Below are 22,900 nucleotides of genomic sequence, written 5' to 3'. Positions count from 1 at the left end.
TTTGAGCACTGCTTTGTCTAAGTGAGAACACTGTGGATGTGTTTGAAAGAGATTCAGGAGTCAAAAAACAGACAGGAATGTTTTTTGTAAATACATGTTAGATTTCTTGACATTATGTGAGTGTGCGCTTGACATTCTCTCTCAGCTGCTATGACGAGGCCGGGGCCTGCTCTTTTTCACAGTGACAGTGGCGGGTGTCCGAAAGACTGCCTGTTAGTTCTTAAGCTCACTGGATAGTTATTGCATTACTGTCCCTATCAGTCTGACTGGTCATTCACATCTCATTTGACCATCTGCATTGGCCAAATCTGCGTTTCTGCATGGTCACTCACAAAACTCCCTATCCCTTCAGATGCAATCAGATGCAGAAACCCTGCCAGGCTGGATTTATGTAGAGAGGATTATAGCAACTGAGGGACTGAACAGGATCAGCTAGCAAATGATATTTAAACTCAGTTGGGATAGAAAAAGTAAAAGAGGAGAACAAAATGATGGATTTGAGAGCTGGCTGTCATTCAGTGCCAAACAAACTTAAAATCTCTTCTCACTTCAAATCCCCCTCCTTTCTTCCCAGCTGCAGTCTGATGGTACTGCAATTAAGATAAGGAAGTGAGAAATAAACATCAGCCTCTGTGAGAGAAGCCACATTTGCCAGTAACACACAAACACTGTATAAAGTTGTTGGAAATATAAATAGATGATAAGGACATGTCAGTTCTATCAGTGCAGGGCCAGACTCTCGCTCTCCTAATGCACAAGACCTTGGGAAAGATCTTTTGTAATCTTTTGGAACAGCTCTCAGTTACGGGCTGTCGCAGACTTGCAATGGAGGCTGATTCCGAGGGTAAAGTTAGAAGGTTTTTGCTACAGCCTGGTCATGTATGAACAGAGTCTTTATAGCAGAACACCTGGTAGTACTCAAAATAAGAGCTGCATGAGCAATAAGAGTAGTCAGAAGAAACGTCTGACATAACATCTAGAACCCACACTCAATTTTGAGTATGTCCAGAGTATTATTTTAGAGATGGTCAGGTAAACCGACCCACCAACTAATACACCCAGTGGAAAGGAAGAGCAGTCAGAGAGGGAGAGAGCACTGAATTTATGGCGTATGGTGGGGGTAACCAACACTGCTGCTCCTGGCGATCGACTGTCCTGCAAAGTTCAGCTCCAATCCTAATCAAACACACTTGAAGCAACTAATTAAGGTCTTCAGGATCACTTGAAAATTAAAGGCAGATGTGTTTGATTAGGGTTGGAGCTAAACTTTGTAGGACAGTTGATCGCCAGGAGCAGGGTTGGTTACCCCTGGCGTATGGTAACAGTGGGTACGTTTGATTGTTTGGATAATGATGGCAGTGAAAGACAGTGTGCGGGAAACACCTGTGATAAAAGGCTGTTACACACAAAAGACCTTGACAAACCCTGCAACCCGGTTGGCACAACGACAGCCATAACAAAGCATATGCTGTGAACTCATTGACTACATTTTTAACCTGATTTGCTCAGTATTTATTGATGGAAACATGTGAATTATATCCTTGTAAATGAAGTCATCTGAAGACCTTTGAAAAGGAAGCAGAGGTTAAAACAAAGAACTGCGAGGCCGGAAAAACACAGGAGGTAAAAGAAAAAGACAGGCAGAGTAGGAAGGGAGAGAGAGTTTTGGGAAGTTTCTATATAACAAGAAATTTGCTAACGGCAATGTTTTCATTGATTTAAAAAAAAAATCATTCCTGGGATTTCCTGGGATGTTCATAAATTTTACATCTAAGATGTTCTCTACTTATCCCTCGACAAGAATTTTATTTGTGATTTGCTGTTTTTAGACATTTATAGCCTTAAATTTCTTATTGTATGCTTTGAGTATTATGCTTTGACGAGGAAATTCCATGTCTATGCTCTATTTGTCGAACATTTAAAAATATATCTCTTGAAGTTTCCATTAAATCATATAAAAACTGTTGTATTCCAAGTCATTCATTAAAAAAACTCAACTGTTCTGTATGAAATTCATTCAGAAGCACAACTAAAGATTTCTCAAAAGTCCTTTGAGATAATCAGAACCATAAATTCATTTGGGTGTGTCCAAATCTTTGACTGGTACTATAATTTAGTCTGATTGATTTTATCTTGCCTTTAGCAAAAAATGCATGAGAATAATTTCTCTTGATGCTTTCAGATACAGAACAAGGTTCAGCAAAAATCAGCGCGTTGTCTGGGGGATTTGCTGCTTAACTCCTAGCCAGCTATTATAATATTTTCTTTAGTGAAATGAGGGCATACCCGCTTGGGCAGTATGGAGTTGTGGTTTAAACTGAAGAGAGAAAAACAGGAGACTCCACTGGTGGTGATGTTGTGGTTTGGTGGTAGGATGGAGTACTGCCAGTAGCTAAAAGTAATCTGTGGGGGTTTGAGTGAGAAACAAAAGCTTTTAAAGTTTAGTGAAAAAAGAAACAAGAGTGTGCTGGAGAGATACATTTGAAGCGGTCAGTCGTGTGTGTGTGTGTGTGTGCTCTTGTTTTTGTGACATATCAGAAAACAACTCTGTATAATGACATGGCATAACCCATGTCCCCATTTTTCAAAACACTTTCAAGATATAAATCTAGGGTTGGTGAAGGGCGATAGAATATATAGTATCTACAGTATAAAAACCATTAAGCCTATGGGATGTCCCCACTTTTCACAACGTGTGTGTGTGTGTGTGTGTGACCGGCCTGCTGGCTAGATTGGTCGAGAGGCCTGCGTTACAAGTCAAATGCTCCATGACCGAAAGAGTAAAAAGGAGAGACTGTTTTTTTAACTGACATCATTCTGTTGTTGTATGGATATGAATAGCTACGTCCCACTTGTGGACGTCATCTTTATTTAGATTTCAGAGTTCTGACAAAGTAAATTTCCTCTCTTCTTCTTGTGAATTATTGGTTGTAGCACAAATATGTAGGTATATAATTGTCTATAAAATATAATTGTCCTTTTGATTTGCCCACACGAGTTGTGAAAGAACTGCCACAGATTCAGATGAATGGTGTTATTTCTGGTGGGTGAAAAGTGCCACATGTAATGAATGATCAGGATTAAAATGGGAAGTGGCTCCACGTATACACACCGAGGATAAGGAGGAGGAGGAGGAGGCCTAGATGATGGATTCAGGATAATGTTAGACAGGATATAGAGAGACAAAAGGGGACCAAACAGTCTCTTCGTTTCATAGACACGTACACTCTCACAGTCACATATAATGTCGACAAGAGGGTGGAGCAGGTTGAAGCTCTGGTTCATTGTTTTGAGGCTGACGGACATCCTGTTTGAAGCTGGAATTAAGCCCCACAAGACAGCAGCAAAAAAACGAACACACACTCACGCGCAAAGGATTCTGGATTCTATTTAATTACACATGCTCATTTCCCTTAGCTTTGCACCTTAGCCATCGTCTAACACTGGTTAATCTTTAAAAACTAAAAATGTTATAACACTGTTAAATTGTATTCTTTATCTTGTATCGTACTGTACATTAAATATAATATTTAGAATGCCTAAATGGTTTTAGTTTTTACGTGTTTTATTTTTATTATATTTAGACAAAATATGTTGCATCTGAAGAAAATCATACATAAGAAAATAAGGTGTTCAAGTATTCTTAGTATTATTAAATGAGAAGGAGAAAACAACGCAGACGACTTGCTATTTACAGCAGATTTGTGGAATGCACATCCAGTCAACACTTCACTATCCCATGAGGCCACAGGAGAGAAGTTGTAGATGTCTGTAAAGTGATGCTGATACCATAGGTCACATAACAAAGCCAACATAGCAGATTTAGTACATCCAAATATCATTCATGCTATATAATCTTTATTGGTTGTGAACTTCATCCTTCATTTATTGTAGTACCTACTCAGACAGAATATGATTTCAGATGCACTTATAATATACAATTTTAATATCGGCCATGAAAATTAAAATAATGTATAGAGTAGAATTTGATTTTGGTGCGTCCTTAGTGCTGACGGTGGGTCACTAGTGAAATTGAGCTATCCCACATGAAGTTGCTTTGAGGTCCAAATACATTCAGGTATATAATGTCCGGATTTTGTGTTCCATCCAATTCCAAATGATTGCAAGAAAGTACTTTTCTTGTTGAATATTCAGTTTCTTTGTGATAAGTCACATTTTGAAATTGAAAGTGATTGACTTCAGACTACTCTTTGGTAACTGCTGGTCATGGTGTTGGTTACGGGTATTTTGCAATATGTATGTGGTGAACCACTGTGTTGGATATTCTGTCACAGCTGTAGTGTTGGGCTGTTGGGGAAGCAGAGATGTACAGTGTGGCTGCCAAGGGTCCTGTATTTAATTTCAGTCACAAAAAAAGTGCAATGAATCTCCATTTATAAATGCTCATGCCACCATTATCATGTTGTTGTGTTTGTACAGCCTTGACCCGTTTAGACACATTCTATCATACAAGTGTCCAGTAACAGATTCAAGTCATTTGTTTTCATGTGTTCAAGTCGTTTGTTAATTCACTCACTCTTTAGGCCGTAGAAAGGGAGCAGATAGACAGCATTCAGCCTAAACTGCAACATGTCAACGCTGTGGGTCAAGGTCTTATCCAGAGTGCAGCAAAACACACTGACACTCAGGGCCTGGAACATGACTTGGAGACCACAAACCTGCACTGGAACTCCCTCAACAAGAGGGTAAGCATGCATCTATTGTTAGCCTTCTTTTTTTTTCTTTAAGGGACTGATAGAAAAGGATTAATTTTTTTTATTAAAGATTTCTTTTTTTTTAATTCACAGGTTGCTGAAAGAATCGCACAGCTGCAGGAGGCCCTGTTGCATTGTGGGAAGTTCCAAGATGCTCTAGAGCCACTCTTGAGCTGGCTTAGTGACACAGAGGAGCTCATAGCCAATCAGAAACCTCCATCTGCTGAGTACCGGGTGGTCAAGGCACAAATTCAGGAGCAGAAGGTTAGATTTGAATGAAGTTTTAATTTAAACAGTTTTTATAATGGCTTGCTGTTATATATTATATTATATTTTTTGTTGTTGTTGTTGAAAATATCCAATTTGTGACAAAAGACACATTGATGTTTTTTATCAAACTAATTTATCATGCTAGATAATAAAATCATTTTGATTTGCTTACTGAGATTACATATTATTCCTAGCTGCTGCAACGGTTACTGGATGACCGCCTTGGGACGGTAGAAATGATCAGGGCAGAAGGAGAGCGAATCGCTGCTACGGCTGAGACACAAGACAGAGACAAAATCCAGAAACAACTTAAGAGCCTAGGAGAGAGATGGACAAATCTGCTGGAAAAGGCCAGTGCCAGGTAAATTCCATTATTAGAGCAATGTGGACACCCAGACACAACCATAAAATCTCTTAATTGAATCTCTTACTCAGAACTCAATCACTTTGGTTGCATTACAAGGCCATAAAAACAGATTAGTCATAAGAATATAACACAGATTTCCTCCTCAACTCATGTCCTCAGGCAGCGGCAGCTAGAGGAGCTGCAGGTGTTAGCGCAGCAGTTTCACGAGGCAGTGGAGCCGCTCTGTGAGTGGTTGAGCGCCACAGAGAGACGCCTGAGCTCCGCTGAGCCAATGGGAACCCAGACCTCCAAAATCACACAGCAGATTGTAAGACACAAGGTAGAGTATACGCAGCAACTGGGAGAGTTGCATCCTGGCATTTTACTGTGGAAAAGACCGCCAGAATTGTTGCTGCCAAACCAAGATCTGTCATTTAAGCAAGTGTTTTTCAAAGTGTCAAGTATCATTAGACTGACTAGAGATGCAGAGGAGAGAACAGATTGGTTTTAAATGGACCAGTAGGAGTGTAGTTATCTAAGAAGGCACAAAATTCAGGTCATGATCCTGCCCACATCCTTTCCATTTTGTTGTTTAATTTTATCATGGTTTCATTTTTTTTCTCATGTTGTATTCCCATATTGTGTTTTTTTTTTGCTCACATCAGTTAATTATGATTTGTCATTATTCTGCATTGTCATGTTTGTTTATGTTTGCCTGGTCTTTTTTTCCTCCTCCTACTCATTCAATCATATCTCCTCTTTACTCTGGGCTATAATCCCAGGCTCTCCAAGAGGAAGTATCCTCTCGGGAGAATGATGTAAACCATCTCGAGACCCTCAGTCAATCACTGCACCCGCTCAGCTGTGTGGCTGATCGTGATTTGCTGGGTGAACGTGTGGCGGCAGTGCGCAACGGGCACACAGGGCTACATGATTGGTGCAGTCGGAGAGAGGCCATGCTGGAGCAGGCTCTGGCCAATGCACAGCTATTTGGAGAAGAAGAAGTGGAGGTCCTTAACTGGCTAGCTGAGGTGGCGCAGAGACTGGCTGAGGTCTCAGTGCAGAGTTATCAGCCGGAGCTACTAGAGCAGCAACACAAACACACACTGGTACGATTCTGCAGGGCATAGCTGCCCAGGATAAATCAGAGAGTATAAATATTGCTAAACAGCTCTCATCTCAAAAACAAATTATCACTCAGTGAGGTCGGAGCTGTACTATAATATCATGATATGCTGATTAAATAATTTAATGAAGTGCATATACTAATGTTATTTATTTGTTATTTTATTTTACATAGCATTCCCTTCAATTATTTTCAGAGTTAATGTTTTTATTTGCTGGTGCCCTGCAGGCTCTTAATGAAGAGATTATCAGCAGGAAGAAGACAGTGGACCAAGCCATTAAGAATGGACAGGCTCTGCTCAAGCAAACTACTGGTACTTTTCCGTCCAGTCTCTTATATTTATTGGTGTATCAGCAAATTCCTGTTTTAATTATGATCATATTTGATCTCTGTGACAGGTGAGGAGGTACTGTTGATTCAAGAAAAGCTAGATGGCATCAAAAGCCGCTATGCAGAAATGACATCAGGCAGCAGCAAGGCCCTCCGTACTCTCGAACAGGCCCTTCAGTTGGCCACGCGATTTGCTAGCTCGCACGATGACATCAGCCAGTGGTTGGATAGCGTGGAGGCGGAGCTTAACATTGACCCAGACACAACACCAGCCTATCAGGACAGACAGAGGGTGAGGATGTCTGTTTTATTGATTTATTTATATTAAGTGCTTGTGAATTACTTGTTAAACCAAGTCAATTTCTTTTATGTCTTCAGTGAATTCGTTATTTTATATTGTGTATGTACATTTGGCTCAGGAGCTGAAGTGCGTGTCTGCTGAGAAGAGGTTAGTTCTGGACACAGTGAATGAGGTAGGCAGTGCTTTACTGGATCTGGTGCCCTGGCGTGCACGGGAAGGTCTGGACCGCCTGGTCGCCGATGCCAATCAGCGCTACCGCCAAGCAGATGAGACCATCACACAGAGAGTGCAGTTAGTGCAGGCTGCCATCCAAAGGTCACAGCAGGTACTGCAACAAATACTGTGTGTGTGTGTCTGTGTGTGTCTATATTTATGTGTATGAATATGTATATGTATGTATGTACAGTACAGACCAAAAGTTTGGACACACCTTCTCATTCAAAGAGTTTTCTTTATTTTCATGACTATGAAAATTGTAGATTCACACTGAAGGCATCAAAATCTGATTTAGGATGCTCTGTCCATGTTGCCTTCTTGAACATGTAAATATTTTTGTCATAATTTTTTTGGCAGTGTATTTGTGTGTGTTATTGTTTCAGTATGAGGAGGCAGTTGATGCAGAGCTGACCTGGGTCGGAGAGACCGAGAGGAAGCTGGCATCTCTAGGACCTCTGAGTCTGGAGCCTGATGTGACTGTGGCACAGCTCCAGGTGCAGAGGGCCTTTAACATCGATATCATCCGTCACAAAGATACTGTGGACCAACTCCTTAAGACACGAGAGGATATCCTGGAGAGCTGCAGTGAACAGCAGAGAGAGGCTCTGAAGGTTAGTGACAAAATAAAGAAGAGAGAGATGGGAGCGGGCAGAACAAGCTATGGAATTATTCCTCTGTGAAATGTTAGATTAGGAAAAATCATTAAATATCGTTATTAATGCATTTTCTGGAGGAGATTTGATTTGTTGAGTCATGTTTGGGACAAACAAAAGTGCTGGACTGTTTCAGATTAATTTGGTTGACCCAATAAAACCTATTTCTTCTTCTTCTTCCTGTAGGTGAAGACAGACTCTTTAAGTGCTCGTTATGAAGCAGTAAATCAGAGTCATGCTGAGCGCTTCTCAGCTCTAGAGCAGGCTCAGGTCCTGGTAGCACGGTTCTGGGAGACGTATGAGGAACTTGAACCCTGGCTGGGTGAGACCGAGACTCTGATTACCCAGCAACCCCCTCCCGCCATTGACACAGAAGCGCTCCGACAACAGCAAGACCAGATGAGGGTGAGTAAACAGTATGCAGACAAAGGGCTTGAGTCCCTTTTCCTCCTTCATGGTTATATGATGCATTCAAGTCATGTCGGAAGCATTGAATTTATGTGTTGAACACATCTGAATTTCACAAAGTGAGGATTTTCTCTGGAATTTCTGATAAATCTGAGTTTCAGAGTTTAGAGCGTGTCAGTGCAGTTAAAGTGTCACTTAAAGTATCTGACTTGGATCTACAAAATACCATAATATTCAGCATGATTCAGCTGACCTAATTCCGTCTTCCCAAATTGTAAATGTGTACTTCCCAGGAGGACTTGAATGCACCAGTAGACATGGACTAAGAGTCACAAAACGTATTTAATATCATATGTATTAGAATCACTTGACATGTTTCATATGTTTTCCTCACTAGCTTTTGAGAGAGTCCATCGCTGAGCACAAGCCTCACATTGATAAACTGCTAAAGATCGGTCCACAGCTGGCAGAACTCAGTGCCCAGGAAGGGGCAACATTGAGACAACGTTATAATGAAGCAGAGAGGCGTTACCTCAACATCAAAGAGGAGGTCAAAAGTCGAGCCAGGGTGCTGGATGAAGCAGTGTCACAGTCTGTCCAGGTATTTGCTGCTAAATGTTAGCATGCTTACTTAGGACTGCTGCCCAGCTTGTGATTTATTGTGTAGGTTAAAGCCCACAGTTCAGCATTACACAGCACAATATCCACTCATTTTGAGTCATCATCATGTTTTCTAGAACACAAAAGTATATTTAACCTATTTAAAATGACACGCATCACCTTTAATTAATCATTGTTTCAGACTAAGGCATTTTTTGTAACATCACTGACATCATCAACTGCATTTTTGGCTTAGTTCTTGTGTTATAGATTAGTCCTGCTGGTCTGTTGCATGCTGTTGAATTAACACATTGTACTGTTTCTCCACCTCCATACTCTACTTGACTATGATACAACCTGTTCCCCATATCCTGTCGCCCTCTCCTTTCCATATCCTGTATCCCCTAAACTTCCCCCTATCCTGCTTGTTGCAACTCTTCCCTTAAACATTCCCTGCACTTCTCCCTCCCATGTCCGTTTGGTCCATCCGTCCACCCATCACTCATGTTTGTGGATGTTCTGTGTGTGTCCATCCCTCCATCATCACTGCTCTCTGCAACTCCCTCAGCTGGTAGAGGTAAGAGCATCACCACCCACTGATTTAACTGCTGTGTAACGTCTGTGTAGCATTGAGAATCAGGGATTTTCAGGAATTCTTTAATTCAGATTCTTTTATATCAATCTGTTGAAACGAGTTTTAACTTACATCAATTGGCCTATATAAAGTATCTTATTAGTAAAAGAAGATGGACAAAATATTAAATACACATTTCAATTAACTTCTTGTTTAAATTTCACCTTATTGTAAATGTTTGCATTGTCACTGATCAATGTAATGCATCCTTGCTGAGTAAAGGTACTTCCTTCAAAAGAAAAGAATCTGATTGACTCCAAACTTTTAAATAATAGTGTACAAGTACTGTATAATACCAATACACCTAATACAAGGCATGTAAATCTAAAAATGTTTAATACAAATTGAATTTCGTTCCACTTAAAAAAGTACCATACCGGATTCAGATGGGTCCATGCATGATGAATGTGTCAGTATTCTGTGGTGTATTTTGTAATACTTGTCATAAAGCATTCCTATTATTTAGCAGCAATTTCCTCTATCCCTTCACATGTCTCTGTGATAAATCTTCCTTCCTTATGCCTGGTCCGTCTACAGTTACTTTGATGTACTGTAGTTGTTCTGATTGTTGTCTTCCTTTTCTCCATTCAGTTCCATGATAAGATGGACCCTCTTTTGGAGACTCTGGAAGGAGCAGTTCAACGCTTGCGGCAGCCACCTCCAGTGGCGGCTGAGGTGGAGAAGATCCGGGAGCAACTTGCGGAGCACCGTGCTACAGGACTAGAGCTGGACAAACTCCTTCCATCTTTCAGCGCCCTGTGTGCCCGAGGAGAAGAGCTCATCGGTCGCGCCCCACACGACGATCCTGCCGCCCAGGGTAAAGATCTTCGATCTGAAATGCCACTATATGGTTGTATGAAATGCTTTATCCAATGTGTTTTGGTAAATCTGTAATCTGTTCCCATCCTCAGCGGTGCGTTCGCGACTCTTACGACTGCGTTCTCTGTGGGATGAGATCAGGCAGAGGGCAGAGGAAAGAGAAGGAAAGCTTCAGGATGTTCTAGATCTCTCCGGGAAGTTCTGGGCCGACATGGCCGCTCTGCTAAGCACACTTCGTGACTCTCAGGATATTGTGAGAGATCTGGAGGACCCAGGGGTGGATCCTTCACTTATAAAACAACAAATAGAGGCAGCCGAGGTCAGTCCAACAAGAGAGTCAATAGCAAGACATAATGGATCTTTTGGTTTAATCAGATTTTCAGTGGGGATGCACAGAAACGGCATATTTTCAAAAGTGACGCGTCTGGAGGATGCCTAAATGGCTAGTCAACTAATCAGTCTTAAAGAAACTCTATATAGGGGCATCAGCAATATTCCAAGGGAACTGTTAAAAACAAATCAAATCGGTGTGTAAACTGAAATTTATTTCTTGTATAATATTATAAAATAATAAAATAATGAATAATAAAATAATTATTTTTTCCCCCTCAATAACTGTTGTTATTAATTGAATAATTCATTGGAACTGAAGAGCAGAGTTACTTCTGACATCACAAAATGTAACCTCATTGCTCTGTTACGCTTAATAAAATCATCAACTTTGTCATAATTGAGCAGAAAAACTGGATGGTCTGTATAGGGAGCCGTGTAAAGTTTAATAAAACCCTCCTTATTAGGATTTTTAAAGTAGATCAAAATATTGTGTCAAGACAACGATCTCGAGTCATGATGTTTTGTCTCGCACTCAGGCCATTAAGCAAGAGACCGATGGGCTGAGGGAAGAACTGGAGATCGTACGAACACTTGGAGCTGACCTTATCTTTGCCTGCGGAGAGACTGAGAAACCAGAGGTCAAGAAGACCATCGATGAGGTCAGAGTCTAGAACAGGGAACACACTATTACACTCACATTTACGCAGTTGCTGATTTTGTGTTGTTCCTTTGATGCTCAGATGAATGCAGCCTGGGAAAGCTTGAACCGCACGTGGAGAGAGAGAATGGAGAGGCTGGAAGAGGCCATGACTGCCTCTGTACAGTACCAGGATGCTCTTCAGGTGTCTGTCACACTATTGGTTCCACAAACTCTGCCCTGATTGGTCAAGCCAACTGTGTGTTCACAATCATTGCTTTGTATCTCCCCAGGGCATGTTTGACTACTTGGACAATGCTGTCATCAAACTGTGTGAGATGCCAGCTGTAGGGACAGACCTCAGCACTGTTAAACAACAGATCGAGGAGCTCAAGGTTCGAATCCGACATTGTCTACTCTTATCTCTAAAATCACGTTGAGAAAAAGATTGACCCTTTTTTCATTTTAAATGGCAGCAATATAAAGTGGAAGTTTACCAGCAGCAGATTGACATGGAGAAGCTTTGCCACCAAGGAGAGCTTCTGCTCAAGAAAGTGAATGACCAAACAGACCGAGACATGATCCAAGAGCCTCTCACTGAGCTGCGCCACCTGTGGGATAACCTGGTGGATAAAATCACAATCAGACAGGTGTGGAAATACTACTTTTGCTTTTACAAAACAATTACTTTAAAACAGATCATTTAGACTCTAAACTAAAATGAGCCATATTCAGTAGCATTGTAAAATATAGACAAACACACATTGATAACCTCAGTTTAATGCACCAAATGCTTCATAAATCAGCCTCCATGAATTTTGATTGAATTATGAATTTATTAATAATAATAATAAAATAATTAACTCATTATTCAGTACTGGTATTGGGAAATGAAATATGAAAACTAATATAAAATCTGTTTAAATTCAGTTCAACTGCATTTTAGAGGCTGGACAGGAAATGCTCTTACTCTTGATTGTATTTTGATTCTGTCTACTCTCTCAGCACAAACTGGAGGGTGCACTGTTGGCCCTAGGCCAGTTCCAGCATGCTCTCTCTGAGCTGCAGTCCTGGCTCAGTCACACTCACGCCACACTGGACACCCAGCGACCCATCAGCTCTGACCCCAAGGCCATCGAAATTGAGCTGGCTAAGCATCATGTACTTGAGACATTTTGATATACTCAATTTTTTAAATTTCCTTTTTAAAGCAGTTTCCTTTAATAAAGCTGTTTTTGCAGGTTTTAAGAAACGACGTGCTGTCCCATCGGGCTACAGTGGAGACGGTGAACCGCGCAGGCTCTGAGCTGCTAGAGTCCAGTCCTGGAGACGAAATCAACCACCTGAGAGACCAGCTGGATGAGCTCAACCGCAGCTGGAAGAACCTTCTGCTGAAGACTGATGAGAGGCAGAAGCTTTTGGAAGCTGCCCTGCAACAGGTGCTCTCTAGATATTATTACTGCATCATTACACGGAAAGATCTGATTGAAAGCACAATTTAAAAAAAAAACAAGTGCATCTGCATGTTTCTAGCCTGAAATGCATCATTTGCAGTAGATTCCATTCAAGTCGATTCAGTGAAAGAATGGTTTGGTGCAGCAGCAAGAATGGTTCTTGTAGTACAGGTGTCCTGTCAATTCGCTCATTGTCTTTCCCTTGCGTGGTTTCTGTGTCAGGCGGAGGGTTTCCATGGAGAGTTGGAAGAGTTTCTGCTGTGGCTCAGACGCACAGAGAGTCAGCTGTCCGCTGCCAAACCCACAGGTGGCCTGCCTGAGACCGCCAGAGAGCAGCTGCAGCAACACATGGTACGCAAAATGAGTTCACCTCTAGTCCACTCATTAGATATCAGCCACTGGCAAATATGCACTTTATTAGAGCATTATTATAGCAAATAAATATTTATTTAGAATTATTGGGGGGAGGGGAGGGGGGGGGGGGCAAGAAATTACATGAAGAACATTAATAATTTGTAATATACTGCCTTTGCATTCTATTAGGAAAAGCCTTATTGCTTTATATTGTTATTTGTTGACAGTGTTGTTTGATTCCATTTTAATATTTTGAAAGATATATATATATTTTTTTTAAGGTTTAGTAATTTTGTGCTTTTGTCATTTTTATTATTTTTGTTTTTGTAATGTCTTTAGTTTCCAACATTTGAAATATTCAATAAAGTTTTTTCACCTATTAGTTATATTTGATATAGTTATATATAATAAACTTATCCTGCTCTTTCCTGTTTGTAGGAGCTCGAGGCTCAGTTGACCCAGAGGAGTGAGCAGTACCATCGACTACTGGATCAGGGAGAGTCCATTCTGCTGGCCAGAGGAGGGGAGGATGCTGGACCTGGGACCACCCAGACCCAGCAAAACATGGCCATGCTTCAGAACAAGTGGACCAGTCTCAATACCAAAATGGATGACAGAAGGGTGAGGGATACAAAGACAGATTCATGACCTTACATCCATGTTTAAATATCAGATTTGATCACTAATGAACAGATGAATAAAGTATCTTACTCTGCTTTCCAAACCTAAGATGCCTTTGCCTCTGTGTTCATCTCTTTTCACAGGATAAACTGGAGGAAGCGGTCTCGTTGGCGACAGGGTTCCAGACCTCCCTGCAGGACACCATAAACTGGCTGACACAGGCAGAGCAGACGCTCAACATGGCTCAGCCACCCAGCCTCATTCTCGACACCGTCCTATTCCAGATAGATGAGCACAAGGTTGGGCAGAAAATGTGACTTGCTTATGTAGTATACATCTTTTTTTTTGCTTTTGATAAGAGGAGAAACATGCTACTGTTTATGTAAAATAATTGAATACTTTTGAGTAACTAAAGTCCTTGTTTCAGGTGTTTGTGAATGAGGTGAACACTCACAGAGAGCAGGTTCTGGCTCTGGAGAAAGCTGGCTCTCAGCTGCGGTTTGCCAGTCTCAAACAGGATGTGGTTCTAATCAAGAACCTGCTGCTCAGTGTACAGGCCCGCTGGGACAAACTGGTGCAGAGATCACTAGACCGAGGACGGCACCTGGATGAGGCCCGCAAGAGAGCCAAACAGGTACGTTTAGGTTTACCTCACTCTGTCTGTGTTGCTCTGATCATGTCTTTCTCCGTCTGATGTTGGTAGTCTTCTCTTGTCTAGTTTCATGAGGCCTGGAGGAAACTGACAGACTGGTTAGAGGAAGCAGAGAGCAGGCTGGACTCTGAGCTGGAAATCTCTAATGAGCCTGACAAGATTAAAATCCAGCTGGCCAAACATAAGGTACAGCATGCAAGCATGCATTAAAATGCTTTGTGAAGTTGAGAACTTTTAGACTTGTCTCTCACGCCCTCTATCTGTTAATCACTGTACTGCAGGAGTTCCAGAAGTCTCTTGGCTCCAAGCAGCCAGTGTATGACACCACAGTGCGCTCTGGGAAGGCCATGAGAGACAAGGCAACATTGCCAGCAGACACGCAAAAACTGGACAACTTGTTGGGTGAGGTCCGTGACAAATGGGACACCGTTTGTGGAAAGAGCGTGGAGAGGTGAGAGGTGACTTTCACCCATTTGGGTAATGATTGAATGCTGAATGAAGTGAAGAAAAAAGGAAATAATTTGGAATGTCTTCTCCTCAGACAACACAAGTTGGAGGAAGCCCTCTTGTTCTCAGGTCAGTTTGCTGAGGCTCTCCAGGCGCTTGTTGATTGGCTGTATCGTGTTGAACCTCAGCTTGCAGAGGACCAGCCTGTCCATGGAGATCTGGATCTGGTTTCCAACCTAATGGACTCACATAAGGTACTAATGGGGTGATTCTCAGGAAAGTCTTGCATCAACAAATTTCCTATTTATTCATTAATAACAAGGTAAAGTATCTGTGAGTATTAATTCATACAAATTTTACTCGCAGTTCAATCCATTTTTTAAACAATTATGACAACAGTCTGAAGATGTCAATGTCATTAGGAGATCTGATAAATAACAGTCAAGCACAGTTACTTGAAAATATGTATATTTTAAAATCAACATTTTTATTTGATATTGACTGAGTTCTCATTACTGCAACCGCTTCCACAATTTACTCCCTAATATTCAATATTTTTGGATCACATTGTGTGATCACTAACAGAGGAGGCTTGAATGAGTACTTATTCTAGGCATTTCTGTGCAAGACCGAGTTTTAAGCATTAGTGCTTTATTTATTGTTCCTCAGGTCTTTCAGAAAGAGCTGGGGAAAAGGACCAGTAGTGTACAGGCTCTAAAGCGGTCTGCCCGAGAGCTGATGGACACGGGCCGGGACGACACCGCCTGGGTCAAAGTTCAACTGCAGGAGCTCAGCAACCGCTGGGAAACAATCTGTGCCCTGTCTGTTTCAAAACAGACTCGTCTCCAGCAGGCCCTCAAACAGGTACGTCTGACTGTTTTTCAGATTTTGTATAAAACCAAGAGTAGTGTTAATATTTTCTTCTGTTTCGTCTCTCTTTTTCTGCAGGCAGAGGAGTTCCGCACAGCTGTTCAGATGTTACTGGAGTGGCTTTCAGAGGCGGAGCAAACATTGCGTTTCCGGGGCGTCCTGCCAGAGGAGGCAGAGACCCTGCAGGCACTACTGCACACGCACCGGGAATTCATGCAGACGGTGGAGGAGAAGAGAGTGGATGTCAATAAAGCTGCTGGCATGGGTGAAGCCATCCTATCTGTGTGCCACCCAGACTGCATCACAACCATCAAACACTGGATCACCATCATCAGAGCTCGCTTTGAAGAGGTATGAAGCCTGCCTGGGCCAAAAGTTAAATAAATGAGAGTCAACCAAATACCTCAACCTAATATATGAACTATATAATACAAATGTAGTAATATAATGTTTGCTCCACAGGTGCTGACATGGGCCAAACAGCACGAGCAGCGCTTGGAGACGGCCCTGACTGAATTGCTCAACAATGCCACACTCCTGGAGGAGCTGTTGTCATGGCTACAGTGGGCGGAGACCACACTGGTGCAGCGTGATACTGAAGCACTCCCCCAGGACATTACTCAGCTGAAGACACTGATTACAGAGCATCAGGTGAGCAGTGGTCCCTTTAATTGCATTGTTTAGTCCTGAGAGATTTCTTATTGGTTTTGTTTTCTTCCATCAGGTGTTTATGGAAGAAATGACGCGAAAACAGCCTGATGTTGACAAAGTGACAAAGACATACAAGAGGAAACCAGCAGAACATCCCAGCAGCCTGTCAGACAGGAGAGGGGCCCGTAAGAGACTTTATCCTCATCTGCACTCACGCTGCATACAAACACAAACCTTTACATTTGTTACTGTTCAATTGTTTGTGCTTGATATATATATATATATATATATATATATATATATATATATATATATATATATATAATAAAACAAGTATCTTATTCTGGAAGGCATTTTTATTATTATTATTTTTTTAATTAAAAATACTGTAACATTTTATAAAATATTATTTCAATTATTGCAACTTTTGAGCAGAAGTGTAGATTTGATCTTAAATAACTGTGCTCACTGCTTTATACTGTGCAGTGTAATTATAAAGGATACTATTTAGAAAAATAGAAATTTAAGGTCAAGTCAAATACAATGCATTGGTCTATGCAGTCACTAAGTTATTCCATATGTACAATAAACGTGTATGCTGTGCAAAGTATGCATACTAATATACCTCAGAATTCACAGTAGTATGCTACTCTGAACATATTTTTCTGTGTCCTCCTTGCAGGAAAACAGCAGCAGCAGCAGCAGCAACAACAGCACTCAGTACAGGTGACTGGTGGTAACCCGCGCCTCACCCAGCTCTGCTCCCACTGGCAACAAGTCTGGCTGCTCGCCCTCGATCGCCAGCGCAAGCTGAACGATGCTCTCGACAGATTAGAGGAGGTATTGCATCTGTTGCTACCTTATTATTATCGCTGTACTTTTTTACTCTTATAGTAAAATAAGTGATTTAAAATGATGAAATCAGAACAGTAGAAGTGATAACTCATGGCCTTTCTTCACCCACAGCTTAAAGAGTTTGCCAACTTTGACTTTGATGTGTGGAGGAAGAAATACATGCGCTGGATGAACCACAAGAAGTCTCGAGTCATGGACTTCTTCAGACGCATCGACAAGGACCAGGATGGAAAGATCACTCGCCAAGAGTTTATCGACGGGATCTTGGCATCAAGTACGGCCTCATGGACTTGCCTACTAATCTAAGTTTTCATTTTTTTAAATGCCAGTTTAACTATAAATCTTTTTTTCCAGAGTTCCCTACCAGCAGGCTGGAGATGACTGCTGTTGCTGATATCTTTGACCGTGATTGTGATGGTTACATTGACTACTATGAATTTGTGGCTGCTTTGCACCCTAACAAAGATGCTTACAGACCCACAACAGACGCTGATAAGATCGAGGATGAGGTATGAACAATGACAAGAACACTAATCTTGTGGGTTTGGCATGATAATGTCCTTTTGATGGTTTTATTAATCTGAATTAAATCCACATTTTTTGTATCCCAGGTCACCAGACAAGTGGCCCAGTGCAAGTGTGCCAAGAGGTTTCAAGTGGAACAGATTGGAGAGAACAAGTACAGGGTGAGAATCTGGAGCCCAATAGTAATAATCAAGCGAGAATTCAAGTCTAAAAGTTTGAATGCAGTTAATATGACATTTATAAAGGTATAGAAATGAGCTGCTTCATCACCACACCTACTCATTCAGATCATTCCCAAGCTTGCCATTGTAATATTACGACTCTAACCATCATCACACTCTTTCAGTTACATCAGTATGACTTGGTCATTTTGGAATAAAGGTGCCTTGGCACTTCACACCCAACTAATGATCAACCCATCAGCGTGGCTGCTGCAGTCAAGATCATACTTCAGCATTATTATCCACTGGTTAATGAGCTTTGACAAGACCGTTTACTAACTTACTGCATTGCACAGGCTACAGATCCACGATGCTAACTCCACATCCTGATGTTTGTCTGTCTCTATTTATCTTTTTACTACTCGACCTTCTTGTGTTTGTTTTCAAGCAGCCATTCAGAAGCACTCTACCCTGCTCATAGCAACAAATCACCATGCTCCCCGTGGGCATTTCCATGCCATCTTTAGGAATAGTTAAAAGGAAATCATTAATACTAAAATAAAAGGTTAATGTGTTTATGTCTGTATGTGTTATTTCACTCTTTTTTTTTTCTTTCCTCTTGTTTATTCCTCCTCCATGTGCACCGGACTTTTTGTAGTTCTTCCTTGGGAATCAGGTAAATTGAACAGTGTGTTTGTGGCATGTTCTGTGAAATCTGTTGCCTTTGCACAGTTCCCACTGCAGAAGCTCTTTTATTCTGGGGGGTTTTCAGACTGCCAGATCTAAATCAGTACACAGGACAGTTTCTGCATGGACTAGCTTAGAATTCCCTGTGGACAGCCCACATTCTTGGCTGCTGTCTGAAATGGGGATTTCTTTAGTGCCTTCCTGCTTTCTCAGTGGGCATTTCCTGTCTGGGAGACCAAAAATGCAGTACTATTGCCAAAATATTAAATGCATTTATATACGCCTTCCAAATGCAGAGGCAGATTTTCAAAGGTTCAGCTTATGTGTTGTGGTTGGGATGTGCTTGTTTTTTGTTGAAAATGATTTATCATGATCAAAAAATGTTTTGGATTTGCAGGGCTTTCTGTTATGACTTTTTGGCTTTTGGTGGAGGAAAACTATCCAGTGGCTGATTTCTTGACTTAGAGAAAATAAACCTTCAACCAAAGCAATTCTTTGAAGTAAAAAAAGGACAAACATTCAGAGAAAAATTCTAGAGAATTGCTGTGGTGTGGTGTTTATTGTAGATATGGGATTTGAGCTGGGCAAGCTTTAACATTAATCATGTGGAATTTAAAATATGTGGTTTCCTGCATGTGATTTTTTTTTTTTTTTTTTTTTTTTTTTGGATGGTACTTCATAATATAATTACTATAACTAATTTGAATATGATCTTAGTTCATCAAAAGAATAGTTCACCCATTGTAGTTCAGATTATTTGCTAAACCTCATGTTATTCCAAACTTCATTGTTTTTGTTTTTTCTTCTGTGGAACATAAATGGAAAGATTTTGAGGAACTTCTATGCAAATCGTATATATATATATATATATATATATATATATATATATATATATATATATATATATATATATATATATATATATATATATATATATATATATATATATATATATATATATATATATATAAAATAAAATTCACACTAAAAATGAGCAGTCTGGAACAACATGAGCAGAATTTTTGGGTGGACTAGCTACCTTTATAAGACATTATGAAATGATAATCCTTTATCTCTCTGTCTGTCCGTGTTCTTTCCTCTCCACTCTGCCTTTCTTCAGTTCGGAGACTCACAGCAGCTGCGTCTTGTACGAATCCTGCGCAGTACCGTCATGGTTCGAGTTGGAGGAGGGTGGATGGCGCTGGATGAATTCCTGGTGAAGAACGACCCTTGTCGAGGTACGTCTGGCATAACAGCTGGAGGAAACTTGCTCTTTAGGGACATGAAATTGATTCCAGGAAGTGCTCAACACTGACAGACAGAGTTGTTGACACAGCATTATTCATATTTCCACTCAAAAAACTTTTATATTTTATCTCATCACCTTTCACTGATGTATTTTTGTTCGAGTGTTCTCATCTTTTCAGTACAATCTGAGTTCACTCTCATCTCATCTTCCATCACTTCCTATTACTTCCTGACCTCTTTCCCACTGTGGTTGTTTTTATGTGCATGGCCTACACATTTGGCCCTTTCTTTCTTTCTCTTTCTCCCTGGCATCCTCTTTTTTGGTTTTGTACAATTGTAGTGCATGATGCATGTTCCTTAGGTCTCTCCCTCTCTCTTTCTCTGCCCCTTCCCCTATCTCTCTTTATCTCTCCCCAGTGCAACATCCAGGACTTAAAATCCTCCGTTCTGACTCCAGCAGCTCCATATCATCTCGCATAGGTTGGGTTTTTCTCTCTCCTTCTAGTTCGGATATTCTTCTTTTACACTCGTTTGGTTTCCCTCTTGTTTCACTCACACCTCGTTTGGTTCTTTGTTGCTTTGCTGTGCTTTGCTGGCTGACACTGATCTAATCGGCCCCCGTCCTCACGTCTGGAGCTCATAATGAAGGAATTGCGCGTTGAGAATTCTGGCTCAGTCGTGTTTACATAACTTCCTGCATTTTGATTTGAGATCCTTAATGCTTATTTATATTCCAAAAATGGTGTTTGTAGACTGTTTTTTCCATTTTGTTGCCAAGCAAGAAATCTTAATGGAAAAGTTCACCCAAACAACTTTTGCGAAACATAAAAGAAGATATTTTGAAGAACATTTAAGCTGCTCTTCGATACAATGCAAGTCAATGAGGAATGGTAGATTTAACATCAGTAACGTAAGACAAAAATCTATTTGAAGTTATTGCCATCTGCAATAATTTATATAATATCATAATTTCTCATTAATACATGTTTGGAACAAATTGATGGTGAGTAAACGATTTTTTTGTTTTTTGAGTGAACTATCCATTTAAACACAGTGTGAGTGTGCGTATGTGACTCTCTCTGTGCGATGGTGTGAATGCGTGTTTTCATGTCGTCTCTTGTGTCTCTCAGTGACGGTCACTCCTGGCTATTTCTGCTGCAGAGGTACCTCATCTTCTCTCCTTTCTCACCTCTTAACTCTTTTCCTGTTTGACAGCATCTGTCTGTCTATTCCATTCTGAGCCTCTAAACCTTTTTGTCCAGCTTTGGGTCCATCCCATCAATGCTGTGTCTTTTAGCATATGTGGTGTGTGTGAGTGTGTGAGCTATATGTGTCAGTTAGCATCATGCTAATCATTCAGACCAGGCTTGGGCAGGCCTGGACTTGATTCCTTTTCATATGTGTCCTGGATGAATATTGCGAGTGTAAAAGCATCCAGGACCCAGGGTGTGGCCAGGCTTGGGGTTTCTAATATTGTTTGAAACGAGTCATAAAGAGCAATTACTCATGGAGAAATGAATTACAGGCCCCACCAGGTTTGTGGAGAGAAAATTATATGGTGCAGCAGTTATCAACTGCCCTGGTCTGACTGGGTTTGATGGAAAAGTGAGTGTCATGCTGTGTTGGGGAATCTACTTTGAAACTGAAGCTTGCCAAGCTAAAAGCTACTTAGAATTTAAAGTAGTTGAAGTACAGTAAAATCACACTTTTTGAAATTTGAATTAGCCACACTACACACTAATACAAAACAGTAGCTAAAGGACACAAACTATGTTAGTGACTGACCACAGGTAGTTTATGACCATGTCAAATCAAGTGGCTTTTATTTTATTTTTAAGAAGATAGTAATAATAATGCAGCAGTTGAATCATTGTTCTGGATTAAGACAAAAGAAGTGGTCAAATATTAGTGCGTCAGAGGTTTTCGATCAATTTGATGAACTACATCTGTGGTTAGGAGACCTGCTAAACTTCAGGAAAATTGGCTTAATAAATAAATAATAATTGTAAACCAGTGTCATATTAGTGTTATTGTTACACTAATAAAGTTTTTTATGTATATATGTATTTGCTTTAATGAATTAAATAGCTTTTTTTTCTTTTTCTTTTATATTTTTATCATTTGGTAATGTGCTTTTGACATGTCTTTATTTATTTATGTTTCTATTTAGCTTTATTTGTATCTGTAGTTTTAGTACTTTAGTACTTCAATTTTAGCTTATTTAAGCTTTTTTCAATTAATGAAAAATATGCAACAGTTTACTTATGTAACTTTGTTGAAAACATTGATGAACAGCAGCATTTGATTCAATGTATTGTTAAAAAACATAGGGACATAAAATACCATTCAATTATTTATCTAAACGATTACCTAAAATCCCAGTATAAGGGAGTGGAGTTTGATTGTTGCACTTTGCTCCAATGTAATGCTACATGCTATCTCCTTTTGTAACACTACTGAAAAATGTAACTGAATTGTCTGTGCTTTTAGTTAGATACTCTCCAACACTCATGTCTTGAGGACATAACAGAGAGCTTCTGAGCAAAGCTACTGCTGCCATTGTGCACAGCCCTCTCTCTCTCTCTCTCTCTCTCTCTCTCTGTCTCTCTCTCTCTCTCTCAGCTGGCTGCTCTGATTTGTGTGTTTTGCAAGGGCTGCTGCGTTGGGTATCTTTTATTGAGAATGCTCCGTGGAGGCTTGCGTTGGTTTTCAGTGTTTGCTAAAAGCATTATCAGGCATGACTCTCAGGTGTCTGTCGACACTTTTTATGCGTGTGCTCTCTTTTATGTCGTGGGCTGAGGGAAGTTGTGTTTTTTTTGTTTGTGTTTTTGAAGATGCTTGCTCTGACTCACTAAACTGTAAACCCCCTGCATCGTGTCCACCGAGCACACTGACCACTTTTAAAGTGGGTATACCGATCTCTATGTCTGCAGTGGGCCGGAGGAAGTGCTGACTCTCTCCACTCTCCGCCTAATCTTCGTCCCTTA

General features: G+C 40.6%; 1 protein-coding gene across 22 annotated transcripts in view; it reads left to right on the top strand.

Annotated features, from left to right (window-relative positions):
* Positions 1–22,900, top strand: part of LOC127935428 (microtubule-actin cross-linking factor 1) — a 156,356-nt gene that overhangs the window by 128,044 nt on the left and 5,412 nt on the right. For 14 of the 22 annotated variants that reach the window (XM_052533271.1, XM_052533272.1, XM_052533279.1 and 11 more), the window contains 37 exons: positions 4,545–4,706; positions 4,809–4,979; positions 5,180–5,346; positions 5,512–5,671; positions 6,114–6,440; positions 6,686–6,770; positions 6,856–7,079; positions 7,207–7,413; positions 7,688–7,915; positions 8,144–8,362; positions 8,763–8,966; positions 10,191–10,416; positions 10,511–10,737; positions 11,288–11,410; positions 11,492–11,593; positions 11,682–11,783; positions 11,865–12,038; positions 12,394–12,549; positions 12,630–12,827; positions 13,065–13,193; positions 13,635–13,817; positions 13,961–14,116; positions 14,245–14,451; positions 14,536–14,655; positions 14,751–14,920; positions 15,011–15,170; positions 15,586–15,780; positions 15,865–16,137; positions 16,249–16,437; positions 16,511–16,622; positions 17,120–17,277; positions 17,404–17,566; positions 17,647–17,801; positions 17,904–17,978; positions 18,637–18,654; positions 19,786–19,903; positions 20,331–20,393. In XM_052533271.1, coding sequence (XP_052389231.1) covers positions 4,545–4,706; positions 4,809–4,979; positions 5,180–5,346; positions 5,512–5,671; positions 6,114–6,440; positions 6,686–6,770; positions 6,856–7,079; positions 7,207–7,413; positions 7,688–7,915; positions 8,144–8,362; positions 8,763–8,966; positions 10,191–10,416; positions 10,511–10,737; positions 11,288–11,410; positions 11,492–11,593; positions 11,682–11,783; positions 11,865–12,038; positions 12,394–12,549; positions 12,630–12,827; positions 13,065–13,193; positions 13,635–13,817; positions 13,961–14,116; positions 14,245–14,451; positions 14,536–14,655; positions 14,751–14,920; positions 15,011–15,170; positions 15,586–15,780; positions 15,865–16,137; positions 16,249–16,437; positions 16,511–16,622; positions 17,120–17,277; positions 17,404–17,566; positions 17,647–17,801; positions 17,904–17,978; positions 18,637–18,654; positions 19,786–19,903; positions 20,331–20,393 — 6,106 coding nt within the window. The remainder of the gene's footprint in view (positions 1–4,544; positions 4,707–4,808; positions 4,980–5,179; positions 5,347–5,511; positions 5,672–6,113; positions 6,441–6,685; positions 6,771–6,855; positions 7,080–7,206; positions 7,414–7,687; positions 7,916–8,143; positions 8,363–8,762; positions 8,967–10,190; positions 10,417–10,510; positions 10,738–11,287; positions 11,411–11,491; positions 11,594–11,681; positions 11,784–11,864; positions 12,039–12,393; positions 12,550–12,629; positions 12,828–13,064; positions 13,194–13,634; positions 13,818–13,960; positions 14,117–14,244; positions 14,452–14,535; positions 14,656–14,750; positions 14,921–15,010; positions 15,171–15,585; positions 15,781–15,864; positions 16,138–16,248; positions 16,438–16,510; positions 16,623–17,119; positions 17,278–17,403; positions 17,567–17,646; positions 17,802–17,903; positions 17,979–18,636; positions 18,655–19,785; positions 19,904–20,330; positions 20,394–22,900) is intronic. The other 8 variants (XM_052533284.1, XM_052533270.1, XM_052533282.1 and 5 more) reach the window with 5 other exon arrangements.

The sequence above is a fragment of the Carassius gibelio genome, chromosome A19, assembly GCF_023724105.1.
Source record: "Carassius gibelio isolate Cgi1373 ecotype wild population from Czech Republic chromosome A19, carGib1.2-hapl.c, whole genome shotgun sequence".
NCBI lineage: Eukaryota > Metazoa > Chordata > Actinopteri > Cypriniformes > Cyprinidae > Carassius > Carassius gibelio.
This window is presented reverse-complemented; position numbering and strand designations above follow the sequence as displayed.